The following is a 17,023-nucleotide window of genomic DNA, read 5'->3' as shown; positions in this document are numbered from 1 at the left end:
CTACAGTTATTTTAAAGAAAATATAGGCAACTGGAAACAGACGCACTAAGTATCAGTTAAAAAATAACCATTTTCATAGTCTATGGTGCTCGTAGAGTTATCTTATAACCAGAGGGAGATAAAGAGTCAAGAGAATTCACTAAATTTGTTACAGTAATTTCTGTGAATGTTAATTTGCAAGAAGCTTGTGCTCCTAGCAAAGGAATCCACAAAAGCTGACATCAGGAACTGTAGGAGCAACCACGCACACAACAGAGAAGCTCTGGCAGTCCCAGGGAGCAGTAGGAACCTCATGTCAGAACATGTAAAGCTGGGGTCTCTGTACTAGATGCTCCAAAGTATAACTGCTGTCAGAGACAGAAGAGAGCACTAATTTCCTCTTCTCATACAACTCTACAAACAAAAGAGTTTCAGGTTTCTAGTAAGGGTAACAGGAACTAATGAAGAGGAGGAAATGTGTATAGAATCCCACGCTCCTCCATTTACTGTCCAGACCATCCACTCCACTGTCAGCTTTGAGTTACCTGCCTTTGCAAGCTGAAAACCTGGCTCAGATATATTTTTCAAAGAATATGGGCACTACAAGGGAAGCTGAGCTTGCAAAAGACCAAAACCTCTTACACAGAAGTACTATTGCATGTTGTCTCCCTATTAAAAGGGAAACGTCCATGCACATATTTCCTACTCCTTACATCCAAATGGTATCTGTGGCCTAGGATCTAGACCTTCAGCTAGAAATGAAATACATACAATTGTTAGTTTGCCTTATTCTTCATACTTTTCGGTGTAGGCAAGCCCTCTGAGGACCTGTATTTCTTCCCTGATTCATGCCCTGTACATAATTCTCTGTTCTCTGCAGAGGCATTTAATAGGTAAGATCTATTTAAAATTACGAGACTGAAGCATCTTTGTGATTCCACTTGTAACGAAAACCTAAAAGATGAACTGGCCTATAATTTCAGAGACAGAGTTCACTGAAGAACCTTATTCAGTGTAACACAAACTCTGGTCCAAGCCAACATCAACATTATCCTAAAAGCATCATTATAGGGGAGTTTTGCCCATGCAAGTTACAAGCAGCTTCTCTGGGCTGAACCAGGTTCTTAATGTCTTACTATAACAGAGGAATTCTGCATCGATTTTTATAGCACTCTCCTTTAAGAAATGCTGCAACATACAATTTAGCTATAAGAACAAGTTCATCTTCTGGGTAATGCAAGAAAATTCTTAAAAATGGTAGTAGTAGTGGTTCCTACTACTTATAGCTGGTTTCACATTGTGCGCAGACTCAGGAAGACACATTACTTCAGTTTCCACTAACTACAGTAATCTGAATGATTTCATGCCTGAGCGTTTTGACAGGAACATTTGCACTATTTATCACACAGATTCTGACCACAGCTGTCCCACAATTCTCTGTCTCAGCCTGCCAAAATGTCTACATATGCCATCTTCCACGCTTCCAGCGTACATTCGAATACAATACAATTCTTTATTCTGGTTGACAGCAGCAGTATCATATCAACCTTTTTAATACCTTAGTCTCTGAGGCTGCTAGATAGACTGATCACCAGAAGCCTATGGATCTGAAGGCAAAGCAAAGCTCTCCATTCTCTGCTCCTGAAGAAGCAGTATACCCAGAGAGTCCGTAAGACGCATTACTGGAGTACGTATCTAGAAACCCCAGACGCTGCAGGCAGACACCGCGCAGGACTGCCAACATTTCCCGTATCTGCCTCCAGGTACCCCTGGCTCAGCTCCCCTGCAACTGGGTGAAGCTCTAGTCAGGCCCTCCCGGAGGCAGCACCACGCGTGCAGCACCACGGCCAGACCACGGAGCCCCGGCGGGCAGGTCCCAGGCGACTCGGCACCGCCGCCCTCCCGGGACGGAGCGGCTGCGGGGCCAGCCTACCAGCCGGCACGGCCGAGCAGCACCTTCCTTCGGGTAGACCCCCGGCAGGGGCCGGCCGCAGGGAGCGCGGCTCCCCGCGGTCCCCCTTGGCGCTCCCTCTCGCCCCGATGCCCTCCGGTATGCGCTGGCCACCACCCGCCGCCCCGCGGGTGCGCAAGGGCCCGCCGGCAAGGCCCGGGGCCTGTCCCCCTCCGCTCGCCCACCACCGCGGCGGCCCCGGCACCCTCGCTCACCTGGTGCCGCCCACGTTGAGCTGGATGATCTCCCCGCTCCCGCCGCCAGCGAAGCCTCCGCCGTTCCCCGCCATCTTCCCCGCCGCCTGCTCCAGCCGGCGCCCGCCGCCGCCTCCCGCCGCCGCCGGAACCTCGGGGTCGAGGGAGGCGGCGGCGGGGCAAGGCGAAGGCGGCGGCGGGGAAGGAGGAGGCGGGGGATCGGCCAGCGGGCCCGCGCAGCCCTCTGCGGCCGCCGGCGGCCAGGGCAGGGTCAGCGTCCGGCCAGGCTGCGGCCCCGCGGGCTCCCCGCCGCTCAGGCCCGGCCAGGCCGCGCCGCCTCCCCGGTCCGAGCGGAAAATGCCATGGCAACGCGACAGCACCTGGAGGAGGGGGGCCGGCGCGGGCCAAAACGCCTCGAACCGTTCGCGGAACGGCGCCGGCTGCGAAGAGGCGGGGACCCCCCGCGGCGGCGGCTGGGAGCCGGTCACCGCTTCCCGGGGGAAGGGACGCGCCCGGAAGGGGGCGGCTGCTCCCGAGGAGGGGCCCTCCTGCCACTCGGCGGGGCGGAGCCGGGCCGGGCAGGTGAGCGGGGCGGGGCGGGGCGGGGCGAGGCGGGCGGCCGTGACAGGCCGTGCGGCCGCCGCGGGCGTCGGCCTGGCCTAGCCTGGCCTGCCACGGCCCTTGCAGCGAGGCTGCTGGCGGGAGCCCGCCCGCCCCGGTTGCGGCGTCACGCCTGGAGGAGAAGGCGCCAAGAAGGCGGAATTCTTGTCTTTTGTGTTTTTAAAGGAAGGGGGGAGCCGCCTATGCCGCCATCAGGCGCCAGCGACCCCAGCATCAAATAAAGCCGCCGCTAGCGAGGCCCCTCGGGCCTCGCGTCTCCCTCGGCCCGCAGGGACCCCGGGCCGGGGAGCTCACCCCTGCGGTAAATGGCAATGCCGCGCGCGAGAGACGGAAACAGGAGATTCCTTGAAAACTCCGCGGGAAGGCAGCGGTGGCACCGCGGAGTTTAAGTTTGCAGCCCACCCTCGTTAATCGAATTCTGCACCGATTAAAGGGAAAAAACAGTAGACACGACAAATCTGAGCCCACAGTGCAATTTGAGGAAGAAATCTATCACAGCAAGTGAAGGAAAATTGAGGAGGAAATAAATGACAGTGCGGTTAGCAGAGGAAGTAATAAAATTGTGGTTTAAAGTTGTGAGGGTAGGCTTTATGATTAATTCCTACACTCAGACAAGGAGAGGAATAAGCAAATATGAGTCCGATATTTTAATTTATTGTAAGTGAAATTTGTCTAGAGATTGAAAACCCACTGAGAGGATCCATGCCCTATGTAAACATGTTTTTCTGCAAGGGCACATGGATAGAGATGAAGCATACTCAAAAATTACATTTTGCAAATGCTGTGAGTTATGTGACAAGTCTAGGAATAAACTGCTTGAAGTTACCTGGCCACTTCCTCACTGGCATACCTTGGAAATTCAAGTTTCTAGTCATATCATAGAGTCCAATTGACCAAAGCTATGAAGATACCTTTGCCAGGCAGTGAAGTATTTTGGAGAAATGACTTTGCTATCACAAGGCCCTATCACTATCACAGAGAAACACACAGCCATGTTAGGCTTCTTGGGCTAATTGGCTAACCAGCACAGTGGATTAAGCTTGGGCAGGGAGCCTATGAATACTTCTGTAATGCGTTCTGAATATGTTAGCACAGACGCTTCTGCGGTGTGTTTTGCCCTACAGCCTAAGGGGAAGGGAAAATTGAAAAGCAGTCGCATGTGTCACCAAGCCCTAGACCTTCATCCTTTCTGTATGCTTTGTAGTCTGGCTGTAGTTTGGGTTTCTTCTTGGGCTGAAGAAGAGCCCACTTTCAGATTTCTGCTGAGTTGTCTTCTCCTTCCCCGGAGCATATAATAGGAAATAAAAAATGTTCAGGTGTGCTATCAGGCAGAGAAGGAAATTCAACTTCCTCTCCTATGCCCTGCAGGAGTTCTCTGACTATTAAAGTGTTGGATAAGAGAGTGGGAAGGTATATTTCTTTTCTTGTATTTGGAAGGAAGACTGACACTCCCTACTTCAACCCATCAGTTTTTAAAAGAAAAACTTAAGTCAGAGAGGGTTTGAGGCTGTGGATCACGCTTGGAAACCATACCCTTGAACCTACCGCCTGTGGAAGGACTCTGTGTAGAAGACTTGCACCTATCCTCAGTGTTTCCTATGGGCCATTTTGAGTGGCTGCTCATTCAGGCAGCTGATTAAAAGATCACTTTTCTGCATGCCTAATTCAATCATGTTGTCTAAGGAATCTAATAGCTTAGGTAGTCAAGGACTATAAATTACACTGCAACTGGCCACGTGTCTTAAAGAAATGGCACTGTAAGCATTGCGCATATAAACACTTCCGTGGCCCACCTTGCTTAGATCACTTTTGAAAAATATGTCTTAGGCTCCTAAATCACGTTTGCTTCACAGGGCCTAAACACCATTAAATTTAAGATTCGCCTCTTCTTAAATAAAACATAAACACCGTTGGCATTTGTCATTCGATTAATGAAATTCAATCCGGGAAGAAGCAGTGCAAGAAAATCAGCTGTGCATCGATGCATTCTCTGAGAACTGCAGTCCTCAAACACTTCCACTAGATGCCTCTGTTGTTTTTAAAGTAAGCTTCCAAAATGTAATTCCTGTTTAGCCTAACCATTTAAGGCATATTCTCAAGACCATTTCTCTTGATGTTGCAATTAAAATACGTGATTTGCAGTCACTCCAAAAAAAAACCCAAGCTCATTTCAAAGCACACATCAGCCTTATACAATATTGATATACAAAGCAACTTTATGTTGCTAGTTTCTATGATCTTTCTATTAATTCATCCAAAAATAAACCCTGTCAAAAAGGGTCACATGTGGCACTATGCAAAAAGTAGACATCAGAATTAAATATACGTGCTTCTGAGTGATGATTATACAGTTTAGGAAATAAGGAGGCCCATGCAACGAATTATTTGCTGTGTGGTGGTACACATTTTAATTTGTAATTTGATCTCTACAATTGCAATAATTCAAGTTAAGAGTACAAGGAAGGGTTTCTTACCCACTTTTATCCACTTGGGTATGAGAATCCTGTTTTCCGGCCAAGAGCTAATTATTCCATTCAAAAGAAGGCAAATTCTGCTGTATAAATTGTATTCAGAGACCACCTCCCAATGGTATGATTGCCCTTAAGCTACTTAAAATACAAGTCTAGGGAGGAATTGCTAGTCTTTGGCGTGTTTGCCAGGTACCTGTTTTGCTAAGTTATTACCTGAGAAACAATTTGGCTCCCCATGGAGCCAAAGGAAGTTAGGTAATAAATTCCTTCTCTGCCTCCTCAGCAGATCCGTAGTCCGGGAGATTTTGCACCACCCTGGAGAGGCTCCTTTTCGACCACTTGCACCAATGCTAAATGCAGTGTAGCAGCCTGCGCAACAGTACGGAACGGCTGGACACCAATTCCTGAGATTTTTTTTTAGCTCTTCATATAAAGCCTAAGTCAGACTTTTTTCTTTTTTATTTTTCATAGCATCTGGTTTGGAAAACCAATTAAATGTTTTGGAAGTGAATAAGCATTTAATTTTGGTTATGATACAATGTGTTACATTGTTATTGTCTAGGACTCTATTTTAAAATAAAAGTCACTTTGCATATTTGAGGGGAGGGGGAGCCCCTCAGCAATTTAAAGTCCCCATCTGTTTTTTTAAACTATTTTCTCACAAAACGTGAGAACTTTCTGACAGGGATCTTGTCTCTATATCTTTTTGTAAACTGTCATCTTGATTGCTGGTGTTATACAATAATAATGCCAAATTAAAAATTTTCTACCATCTGCTCTAAAGGGAGGAGCCTTGGAGTCTCACCAATATAGTCACTTTGGGACATGATAGTATGAGTCACTAGGAACAATAGTGCATGCTCAGTTTTTCCCCAGCTTTGCTTACAATTACTTAGCTTGAAGGGTCTAAAGTTTGAAGGTATCCACTTATTAGCTGGAGTCCAATAAAGAGTACCAGAATAACTTTAAATAGGCCACAGGGGAGAGAGGAGGCTCATGGGACTAGGTGGAGTATGCATTTCTCCATTCCTGAACATTTGGTTGTGGCTTGCAAATTGGGAAACAACCTTTCTTTTCAGCTCCAGATGCTGTGCTGCACAGTGGGTGGCTACCAAGGATGTTCTCTTTGCCCAGAGCTGCTCCACCCCGCAGCCAAATAAAAGGGATGTTGGCAGAAATGCCTGTAAAGGCTTTTTTTTCCCCCTCTTAAAATAGAGTGAAAGGAAGGAGATGATAGATCCAGGATCAGATCAGAAGCAGCTTCCTAGAAGGGGAAGAAAGATTCTGCAACATCCTGTAAAGAAGTGTATCCACATCTGCTGAATCCCTGGAAAATTCTTAAAACCTTCATTTTCAGAAAATAAGTCTTAAAATCCTTGTGTTCAACAAGTCTGGGAGAGTTTACTATTATCCTCCAGCATAGCATTTGTTCTCAGTTACCAAGTATGGGATGTCCACTAATCCTGCTACAGAGCACTATTGAGTTCTGCTCCCCAAAGGGCTGCCAGGACCGCATGCCACTCAACAGCTTTTCTTTCAGAATTTCTGCAGTTGATTTTTTTCCCTGCTAAACTAAAAAACATAAAAAATAAAAAAAAGATTTCCAAATCTACCATCTTTTTGAAAAGTTCCTCCTCTTCCCAATACTCTAGACAAATTTAATATGAAAATAAGTGTTAAATTAATCACAACCTAATAATTTTCAGTATATCCTGGCAGAGCTGGGTGAGACGAGACAGCTCAAGCACCGTAAATTTGTGTGTTATTTTACTAGTACATGCTGTGTCCACAGCGTGGGGCTGTTTGCCAGTACATGTCTATTGTGAAAGCCTAGGCTTTTTTCCATTCAGGAGAGTGGAAGAATGCCACTGCTGCAGACTCCAGTTTGATTTGAAAATCCCTTGAGTTTGTGTGCAATGTATGCATTTGTGTTCATCGTTTAAGTCATTCAGCTACAGTTGTCTGTATTTCTGTATTGAGTCAGATTCTGTTTATGAGCTGGAGGTAGCTAGCAATAGAATATCTTCTCTAAGACTGCAATCTATCCTAGACAAACAGGGTTAGATTGTAGTTAAGTTAGCACAGCTTCATTTACCTTGGACTGCTGTGTAAGCAGGCAGCGCTGTAGAGCAGGCTGAAGGTCCAATAAATAGCTGTATATACTGTCAGGTATGAAATAAAGGCATGGGTTGTAACATAGACATTTACTTGAAACATTAATTCATTTATATCTTTTTTTCATTTGTCAAGGACTATTCATCAGTCCGGGTTTGTTTGTAAAAGTCATAGAGAGGGTTGAAGATCATGGGTATTAGAAAAGACTTTCTTAAAGATAAGAATAAAACACAAATTCTGAAAGCAATCTGTGAAAAATTTTTATATACTCAGTTATTTTGTTCTCTTTATGCTCCTCCTGACATTTTTCAGCCTATCAATGTTGATTATGCTCAAGCATTTTAATGCTTGTTTTGTGGTTCCTTGTTTCAATTACAACAATTGAAGGGTAAGAGACAGAAACTTTATATGCTGTATGTGAAGTCAATACTGGAACACCAAAAAGTTTTTTGACTTCTGTGAGCTGAAGGGACAACTGTTATTTGGCCTGACCTTCAGTATAGTACCAGCAAAATAACCCCACGTAAATACCTTCTTCCTCAGTTTGACTCTTACGGTGTGTTTGTAATACCAGATCTGGATGTCTTTCTGAAAGGCTGAAGGACAGCCTGTGACAAAGCATCAAATCCACTGCATGCACAGGTGACCTATCTAGCATTTAGTTACCCATTCATGGGTAAAAATTCATGCCGCCTCTGCCACGCAGTCTTGCCTACATTCATTTTACAGCCATCAGTTTGCCTTCTAATGAAGAAATGTTGAACTGCCTTCTTCAAAAATGTATTTGTGACTGATCTACTCAACTGCTCTTTAAAAACTGAAATCTCATGCCATACAACAGCACGAGGGGGCATGATTTTTCAAGATATTTTCTTATTGATTGGTTTTCAGTGCTAGTTCTGGCTGCAAGAACAGAGATACCTTATAATCCACGTATCCATGGGACTCCATGTGCTGGTTTTGGCTGGGGTAGAGTTAATTTTTGTCGTAGTAGCTAGTATGGGGCTGTGTTTTGGATTTGTGCTGAAAACAGTGTTGATAACACAGGGATGTTTTCGTTACTGCTGAGCAGTGCTTGCACAGAGCCAAGGCCTTTTCTGCTTCTCACCCCACCCCACCAGTGAGCAGGCTGGGGGTGCACAAGAAGCTGGGAGGGGACACAGGTGGGACAGCTGACCCCAGCTGACCAAAGGGATATTCCATACCATATGACGTCATGCTCAGCACATAAAGCTGGGGGAAGAAGGAGGAAGGGGGGATGTTCAGAGTGGTGGCGTTTGTCTTCCCAAGTAACCACTACACGTGATGGAGCCCTGCTTTCCTGCTGAACACCTGCCTGCCGATGGGAAGTAGTGAATGAATTCCTTGTATAGCTTTGCTTGCATGCGTGGCTTTTGCTTTACCCATTAAACTGTCCTTATCTCAACCCACGAGTTTTCTCACTTTTACTCTTCCAATCCTCTCCTGCACCTCACCAGAGGGGAGTGAACGAGCAGCTGTGTGGGGCTTAGCTGCCGGCTGGGGTTAAACCATGACACTCCAATATACATCTCTCAAATGAGCCCTGAAAACCATAGCAAGGGTGAGAGAGGATCAAAGCTCTTTTCAGCTCATTTCTTCTAAAGACTTAAGCAAATGTACTTTATACACACAGGAAATTAACAGTTGTCTAAACTGGACAGTTAGCTAAACTGTGGCAATGAGAGGAAATACAACAAAAATGTCTATTTGAAGTCCTGATACTACTTACTTTTGTTTTAAGAGAACATGGAGTACTTGTCTGTATAAATAGCCAGGAGCAACCCAGGAGTCCGTCCAGCTTTATGCACTGTGTACTCATCAAATTGATGAGTACTTAAACCCACGTATCTGGAACGCTCACCTGTGAGCAAGGTGCCGTGAACTTACATTACTTCATTTGCTGCAAAGAGTCCAAAACTCTGCTGCATCCATTTTTATTCACAGATGTTTTGAAATTACCTATATTTACGTGAACATCCTGATGAAGATTTTGGAGGTTCAAAATATACATGTGAACACAGATACCGACCTATTCTTCTTCACGGGTAATTATTTCAAACAGTAACACCTATTATATTAGCTCCTTACCTGAGTGACTGGTTGCCAATGCTTAGCAAAACGTATGTGTGTGTGTGTGCATCTGTGTATGCATATATAATTATTGCTTGGTTCTAGATGGGTAAGGAAAGGCTCATTTTAGCAAGTATTTTATTTACAATACTTAGTAATAACTAAGCAAGTGCCCGAAACTTTTGGCCATGGAGAGGAAGACTGTGTTCTGGTCTATTCTGTCCGAAGGTTGTTTGGAGGAGGATCACTTGTACTACTTAGACATCTTTTCACATGAACTTTTGAATTATGTTGGCTGCCACCTGCGTATTCTGCTTTTCCTTGAGTAAGTGATCATATTTAATTTTATTTCCGTTTTTGAAGGCATATTCAGTAGCGAGCTCTTTGATTTGCATCACTCTAGTAGAACACACCTCTTCAAAAAGGCAAGTTAAGCCATGTTTATGGCTGTTTTACCATAAGCAGTTTGAGTAGTTACTAGAGCAGCCAGAGCATACTAGTGAGCTAGCATACAGCCTGTGTACTAGCTGTTGATGTACGGGCTGGATGAGCAGACAGTGAGGTGGATTGAAAACTGGCTGAACGGCCGAGCCCAGAGAGTGGCACGAAGTCTAGTTGGAGGCTGGTAACTAGTGGTGTCCCCCACCACTAGTCAATACTGGGTCCAATCCTGTTTAACATCTTCATTAATGATCTGGATGATGGGGCAGAGTACCTCAGAGTACCTCAGCAAGCTTGTAGAGGACATGAAACTGGGAGGGGTGACTGATACATCAGAGGGCCATGCTGCCATTCAGAGGGACCTTCAACAGGCTGGAGAAATGGGCTGACAGGAACCTCATGAAGTTCAACAATGAGAATTGCAAAGTCCTGCACCTTGGGGAAGAGCAACCCCATGCCCAGTGTATGCTGGGGGCCACCCAGCTGGAAAGCAGCTTGGCAGAAAAGGCCCTGAGGGTCCTGGTGGACACCAAGTTGAACATAAGCCAACGATGTGTCCTTGCCACAAAGATGACTAATTGTATTCTAGGCTGCATTAGGAGGAGTGTTGCCCACAGGTCAAGGGGGTGATCCTTCTCCTCTACTTAGCACTGGTGAGGCCACACCTGGAGTACTGTGTCCAGTTCTGGGCTCCTCAGTACTAGAGAGACATGGAGCTACTGGAGAGTCCAGCAAAGGACTCTCCAAACATGATTAAGTGTGGAGTGGAGCATCTCTCTTATGAGGAAAGCCTGAGGGAGCTGGGACTGTTTAGCCTTAGAAGGCTCAGGAGAGATCTTATCAATGTATATAAACACCTGAAGGGAGGGTGCAAAGAAGAGGTAGCCAGGCTCTTTTCAGTGTGCCCAGTGACAGGACCAGAGGCCATGGGCCCAAACTGAAACACAGGAGGGTTGCCTCTGAACATCAGGAATCACTTCTTCACTGCGAGAGTGACTGAGCACTGGCACAGGTTGCCCAGAGAGGTTGTGGGGTCTCCAACCTTGGAGATATTCAAAAGCCATTTGGACATGGCCCTGGACAACCAGCCCTAAGTGGCCCTGCTTGGAACAGCTGACCTCCAGAGGTCCCTTCCAACCTCAACCATTCTGTGATTCCGTGAATGTGGCTGTGTATTTTAAGAATGGCTTTTGCTTTTCAAACCACAGAGAAACATGGTTTCACAGCTTCCTTTGGTGGCTGGTGGTTTTCCTTCTCATCCTTTCTAACAGTGCACCTTCCTTACCCACATTTTAGATTCTTTGAAGCTAGCAAACCCTTCAACACAACTAACTACTGAATGTGGCTTTTTCCATAGCAGCCAACACATGTACAGTATCTGTATTTTCATGTTACCAGATTCTGTTCCTTACAGGATGCTGTTCTCCAGCTGCTTATCATATCGCCAGTCTTCAGGCACTTAGGCTGAAATTTCCCAGGTTGTGTTTCTTCCTTAGGCTTTTTTCAGAAACTGAAAACACTGAACACTGTTCTGGATATCTAAAAATAGAAAGGAAATGTGTCATTTTGGAGAGGTTAAAAATTCTTAGTTTTACTTGAAATGTGTAAGCGTGACTTCAACTTTGGCAGGACAACAGATCATCTCCTTTTGGGGGAATATGCTTTGTCAGCAATCTTATGAATAGTCACTGAAATTTGACCAAGCTAGTAATATCTGAAAGCCTCAATCCCAGCTGTTCAATCTCAGCTTTTGAAGCACAGGCTGAGAAACACCTCTTAGAATGATTTTCAAATGTATAAATGCTTTTAGCATATTATTATTGGACCAATATTTTTTTCTTATTTCAAAAATTTAAATAAATCTCCACCTATGAAGCAGCTCTCCCTTCCTTGTTCCTGTAATAAAGTATAATTAAGGCAACTGGGAAGCTGTGGTTAGGCCAGTACATGCAGGGAGACAGAGCCCTGCCCCAGTTGTTGGGCAACACCGCTGCTTTTTCCAAACTGGCCTGGGTGGTCCATAAGCAGCAGAAAGACCAGGCTTTCACAAGTCACCTGCAAGACTTGGCAATTTTACCTTTCCCTTATTTGTTCTCTCCGTTCTCATCTTCATCGATGATGATTTCTAGTGGTGGGGTTTTGTTTCTTGTGTGATGTTATTGTCTTTGTCTCTCAAATCTTAGAGTTGCATAGCAGCAACTTCTGTTATTTTGGCATAGTTTACTAGGAGTATATCAAAAACCAAGAAAAATTTAAAATGCAAGATCCAATTCTAACAGTATGTAAAGTAAAAGGCAACACTGCATTATTTTCACACCTTGCCAGAACCCTTTCTTCACAGAAGCAATTAGTGTTGCATCATCTTTCTTTTCATATTACAGTCACAGTGCTTGACTCAGGAAAGGAAAGGTAATTGTCCGTTTTCTGTATTACAGTCACACACACATGAAATCTCATTCATGAAAAAATATTCTAATTTTGAATAAAACTTCTGAAATTTCTTGAGAGGCCAGAAATGAATAACAATGAAACCATTTATCACTTATTGAAATGGACTAATTACAATGAAAGTTGCCAATATTTTTTTTTCTTCCATATTTCTGGAAAAAAGAAATCCCATTCTAGGAATGCTGCAAAGATGAAAAAAAACCCTGCCTATATATTGGTATATTTCAACTTTGCACAGCACAATTAAGACTTCAGTTGAAAAATCTATTAAAACGTTATCTTAGCTAATATTACTAGAGGGACAAAAAATACTAACTATGGAGGATTTTTCATTATACAGAAGTTTCCAGCCATGGCCCAAATAAACACCATTACTGTCGTTTCACATTTATATCAATTAGTGTTCTATCCTTACCTTGCATACTGCTTTTCGTCTTGTCATCAAATATTGAAATAGAAATGTGAAAGTTTTCCTTGGGGGTATGGATTGGGGAGGGAGGGGGAGTAATTTAGAGGAGATGTTTGAGGGAATGGGTTGTGGGAGAACAGTGGAAGTCACATTTTGGAGAGAGCATAGCACATAATATCGAAAGGTCCTTGATTTAATTCTGCATTTCAGAGAAAATATTGAGTAAGGAGATCTTTGGAACTTTGGTGATAGTAATAACAATACAAAAAAAAATAGCAGGTAGAAGAAAAGATAGGCGCTCTTATTTGCAGTCGGTGAACTGAGTAAACAGAAGAAAATGCATCTGAAATACAATGCTTAAGGATGGAAGAAAGAATTTTCATTTTTTACTCAATGCGTCATGCTTTTAAACAGGATTAAATGTGTACGTGCATAATGAAAATACCCATAGTTACACTACATGCTTATTACAAGCAAAATGTCACCTCGTGGCACTAAAACATATCATCTTGTTGTTTAATAATTTTCTGCTGCAGGATTTCTGAATTGTTCTATGATGATTTTAATGTTGGACATTGGAGAGGGAAGTAACTGAACTGGTTTAGAAGGGGCTGACTTTCAAAGGGTGGGTACCTTGATATTTCTGAAGTTGTCTTGAAAATATCTCCATCTGAAAATCTAAATATTAAGGCACACAAATGAAGTAGTCATTTTCAAAAATCATGACTGTAAAGTCGAAATTCTAGCTATGGATTTTTTGTACCCATGTTGGCATAGAAATGCTATATAATTACAGATTACATAGCTGATTGATGGTGACTTCATGAGTCACACAAAAGGATAATGAGCCATTTCTTTAATAAAAAGTATTTAATGAGTGGTGTTTCTACTTTTCCTTTCTCATTTTAAATGGACACTTTAGCTTTAGAGCTCTGATTTCCTACATATCCAGAAAAATACTTCATATATTAGACCATACATACCAATTTATGAATCATTGACTTTTCTGATTTTCCTTATTTTTAGTTTAATAATAGAAGATGTGAAAGCCAGTCAGCAGCATGTCAGATAAAATTGCAGTAGAAGCTAACTGGGAGCGGAATACCAGCAGTGCAGTTTCACTTGAGGCTTCTTCATGGAACTGTATTGCCTTAATGCAATTTAGTAGTCTATTCCCATTTAAATGGAATTCTCACCTGATATAGAAAAGACTTAGTTTTAAAATGCTGTAATGTAGTAATATATGAATAAATAATATGTAAACTATAGCTTTACCTAGTATTATCTGAACTTGTTTTTCTTTATCTCTTTCAGAATTCACAGGATTATAAAATAGAAGCACTCATGTTTTCAAACAGCTGCAGATGATGTTTCTGGTTTGTAAATCTACAAATTGATTAAATAAGCAGTTTGTTAATATATTACAGTATTTCTCTAATCTCAGAAACATTATATTCTATTGCAAAAAAAAAAAAAGTTTTTTTACATTTCTCCATTTTTGCACCTTTGTGTTTCTCCATTCCCCCCTTGTTACCCTATTTATCAGACCTCTCCACATTGTACCCATTCAGTACTGGTACCCTTCCTCTCAGAAGGCAACTAGCTCCAAACTATTTAATTTACTTGCATTTGCCACACACAAATGTTCAAGTCATTGTTTCCAATGGCCACCAGGTTGTGGTTCCAGAGAAAGAATCCAGTTTCCAACTAATGAAATAACCCTTTCTTTTCTATTCAGGATCACAGACTTGAATTGAAAGCCTAAACTGGAGTAAAGTGGTACTGTTTAATCTTATCTGGACTTAATGTGACAATTATACTAGGTTTGCTTATAGCACAGCACAGATACTTTAAAAATTTTCAGGCCTTCCTAAAGACCACGACACCTTCTAGTAGGACATCCTGCTGATGACAATGGTCATTGCCAGGTGCCTCTTTATATCCAGGTAACTGCCATAATGACCACAATTATACAGCTAAAAAGTGTCTTCCTAACCCGTGGCACTTACTGGATGTCTTATGCCTGGAAGCACGACTACACTTTATCCTATGTAAATTAGACATGCCTGGTTTTATTCTTCATATGTAATTCCTGTGGGTCTTCCTTTTCTTTGAATTATGTAATTTAGCAGTTTCAGAGGTGTTTCTTCCTTTTTCAATCACGTCTGAGGAAATGAATACCAATGAGGTTACAGCTATATTAAGGGGGAACAACACCAGAAAAGCTCATAGGCAGTAAAATAATTTTCCTATTATTCACTTCTATTACAGGAACAAGAAATATGGCAGTAAGAACCTCCATATGAAAAAGCATGGCTACTGTACAATACATATAGTTTTACTTATACTGCTTTAGTTGTCCCTCTAAATGTAATGGAGAAGAAACAAGAGTGTGGGTATGGAGGGAGAAGGTTGCAGTCTTCTGCGTCACGCCGTGCAGCTCACGTGAGATGGCAGTGACTGCAGCCCTCCTCACTCTGCCCGCCCAGGCCTGTGCTCACGTCTGGCAGCGGTGCTGCATGCTCAGGCAGGGCATTTCGTGTGCTACCAATGCGTGATAATTACCGTGCAACGTCATGGCATTGTGTGATAATAGTTGTATGAAATGCTCTTTCCCTTATGGTTTTTCTGTCTGTGCAGAATTGAAGACATATAATTCTTCACCCTGTGTATGATAAATGCATAAAGATTATCACAGGCACATTTAGGTCACTGACTTTTCTTCATAATATATGCAATATAAATTTTTTAATATCATTTGTTCCATGATAAAAGCCTGAACTTGACGCCCACTTAAAACACATTATTTTAATTTCATTAACAACTTTCTGTGATGGTGAATCAACTTACAGAAAACTCATAGCTATTTCTTATTGTGCTCAAGTCTCATAAGAAACTTAAAGTTGGGAATTGTTTAAAAAAAACCACAACAGATTACAACCTTTAAAGAAATAAAGAAATACTAATATTTTTCATTATTGAATATAGTGCTAAAGGAAAACTAAAAAATGCTTAGCAATATTGAAATGCCGTATATTGAAGTTACTTGCACTTGAATCTTGTGAATTTATAGCTGTAGTTTTTGATACCGTGAACAATATACTTCCTGTATAAGAGCATACTCTGTTAGAAATAAAAATGCTATACACATAAAAGCAAAAATGATGATCACCTTATACCAGTCAAAAGATTAACCTATTTGTAATGGACAGACTGCAGCATGAAAATAGGCAGCATTTATGATCCATCTGAATGGATATGGGGAGAGTAATTAAATATTCAACTGAAAGCCAGATGCCACTGTGGTGTTTGGTTTTTTTAAGTCCCTAGAAAAAGCAAATCTAATGGATGGAAAAAGCTCTGCAAACTTTGAATGCATTTTTTGGAAGTCTGGAAAACAAAAGAATTTAAGTTGAGAGGGTGACAAAAGAGATATGGGGGGTTGAGTGCACTTTTCTTAGTTGTATTGAAAGTAGCTAAAGGCTGACAGCTTTGCTTAAATTCTGTCCTGATTTTTGGGGGCTTTGGGTATTGGGCTATAACATTAAGTGCATCCTTTTTAATGTACTTCACTTTAAATCATAAATTATTAATGCTGTTTTTTCATTCTTTTAAAAAAGGAGAAAATGTCCTGATTAACGCATTGTATAAGACTGTAAACAAAATTATTGCTTGTTGCATTTCCAAAAGAACTGCATACATTCTAGCTAAATTGTATTTTAAAGCTACTTTTCAGACATTTATCCTGTTTATTGTTATCTTACAGAATAAAACTAACAAATCATAAAGCTATTTTCCAAAGTTTTAAAAGGGTTATTTTGCTACTGTTTATTTGGCATGTCATATCATTTTCCCTTAAAAAATAAAATATTTAAAACTGCTTGAGAATTGGTACTTAAATATCCTGAGACATGGAAAGGCGTTCTCTATAGGGGTATCTGAGGAAGAAAGGATAGCTTCTCATTCTTTCTAGTCTATGTATAGATAAATATTACCAAACTTCTAACATTGCTCCTTATCTAAGTATTCATCAGGTGCCTTTAATGATTCGTATAAACATATTGCAGGTGGCAAGCAATATGGTGGAGTTATGTATTAAAATAGAGAAAAAAAAAATCAAACCCAAACACTGATAACAATACAGTAAGTATAAAATTCAAGGAGTTTCCTGATTATTTGGTAGAACTTGGTCTGTAATCTTAAATGCTCTTTTGAGGTATGTGTAATCCAAAAGAGAAGATCATACTTGCTTGTCTCTTTGGTGCCCTGCAATCAAGACCCTTCAACTGCAAATCCACGGAGA

The 17,023-nt window shown here is 42.3% G+C and overlaps 1 protein-coding gene and 1 long non-coding RNA gene across 2 annotated transcripts in view; one reads left to right on the top strand and one right to left on the bottom strand.

Annotated features, from left to right (window-relative positions):
- KCTD3 (potassium channel tetramerization domain containing 3) overlaps window positions 1-2,435 on the bottom strand; it is a 33,209-nt gene extending 30,774 nt beyond the window's left edge. Inside the window, exon 1 of the mRNA XM_075147082.1 lies at window positions 2,146-2,435. Within this exon, the coding sequence (XP_075003183.1) occupies window positions 2,146-2,219 (74 nt within the window). The 5' untranslated portion in view covers window positions 2,220-2,435. The remainder of the gene's footprint in view (window positions 1-2,145) is intronic.
- A 110-nt stretch (window positions 2,436-2,545) lies between these two features.
- LOC142081437 (uncharacterized) lies at window positions 2,546-16,817 on the top strand. Its single transcript, XR_012673326.1, has 5 exons — window positions 2,546-2,706; window positions 9,297-9,397; window positions 13,257-13,345; window positions 14,035-14,096; window positions 14,992-16,817. It is a non-coding gene; the product is annotated as an uncharacterized LOC142081437 (long non-coding RNA).
- Window positions 16,818-17,023: the final 206 nt, after the last annotated feature.

Source organism: Calonectris borealis, chromosome 3, assembly GCF_964195595.1.
Source record: "Calonectris borealis chromosome 3, bCalBor7.hap1.2, whole genome shotgun sequence".
Lineage (NCBI taxonomy): Eukaryota > Metazoa > Chordata > Aves > Procellariiformes > Procellariidae > Calonectris > Calonectris borealis.
Note: the sequence above shows the minus strand (reverse complement) of the source record. Positions and strands in the feature narration are given on the sequence as shown.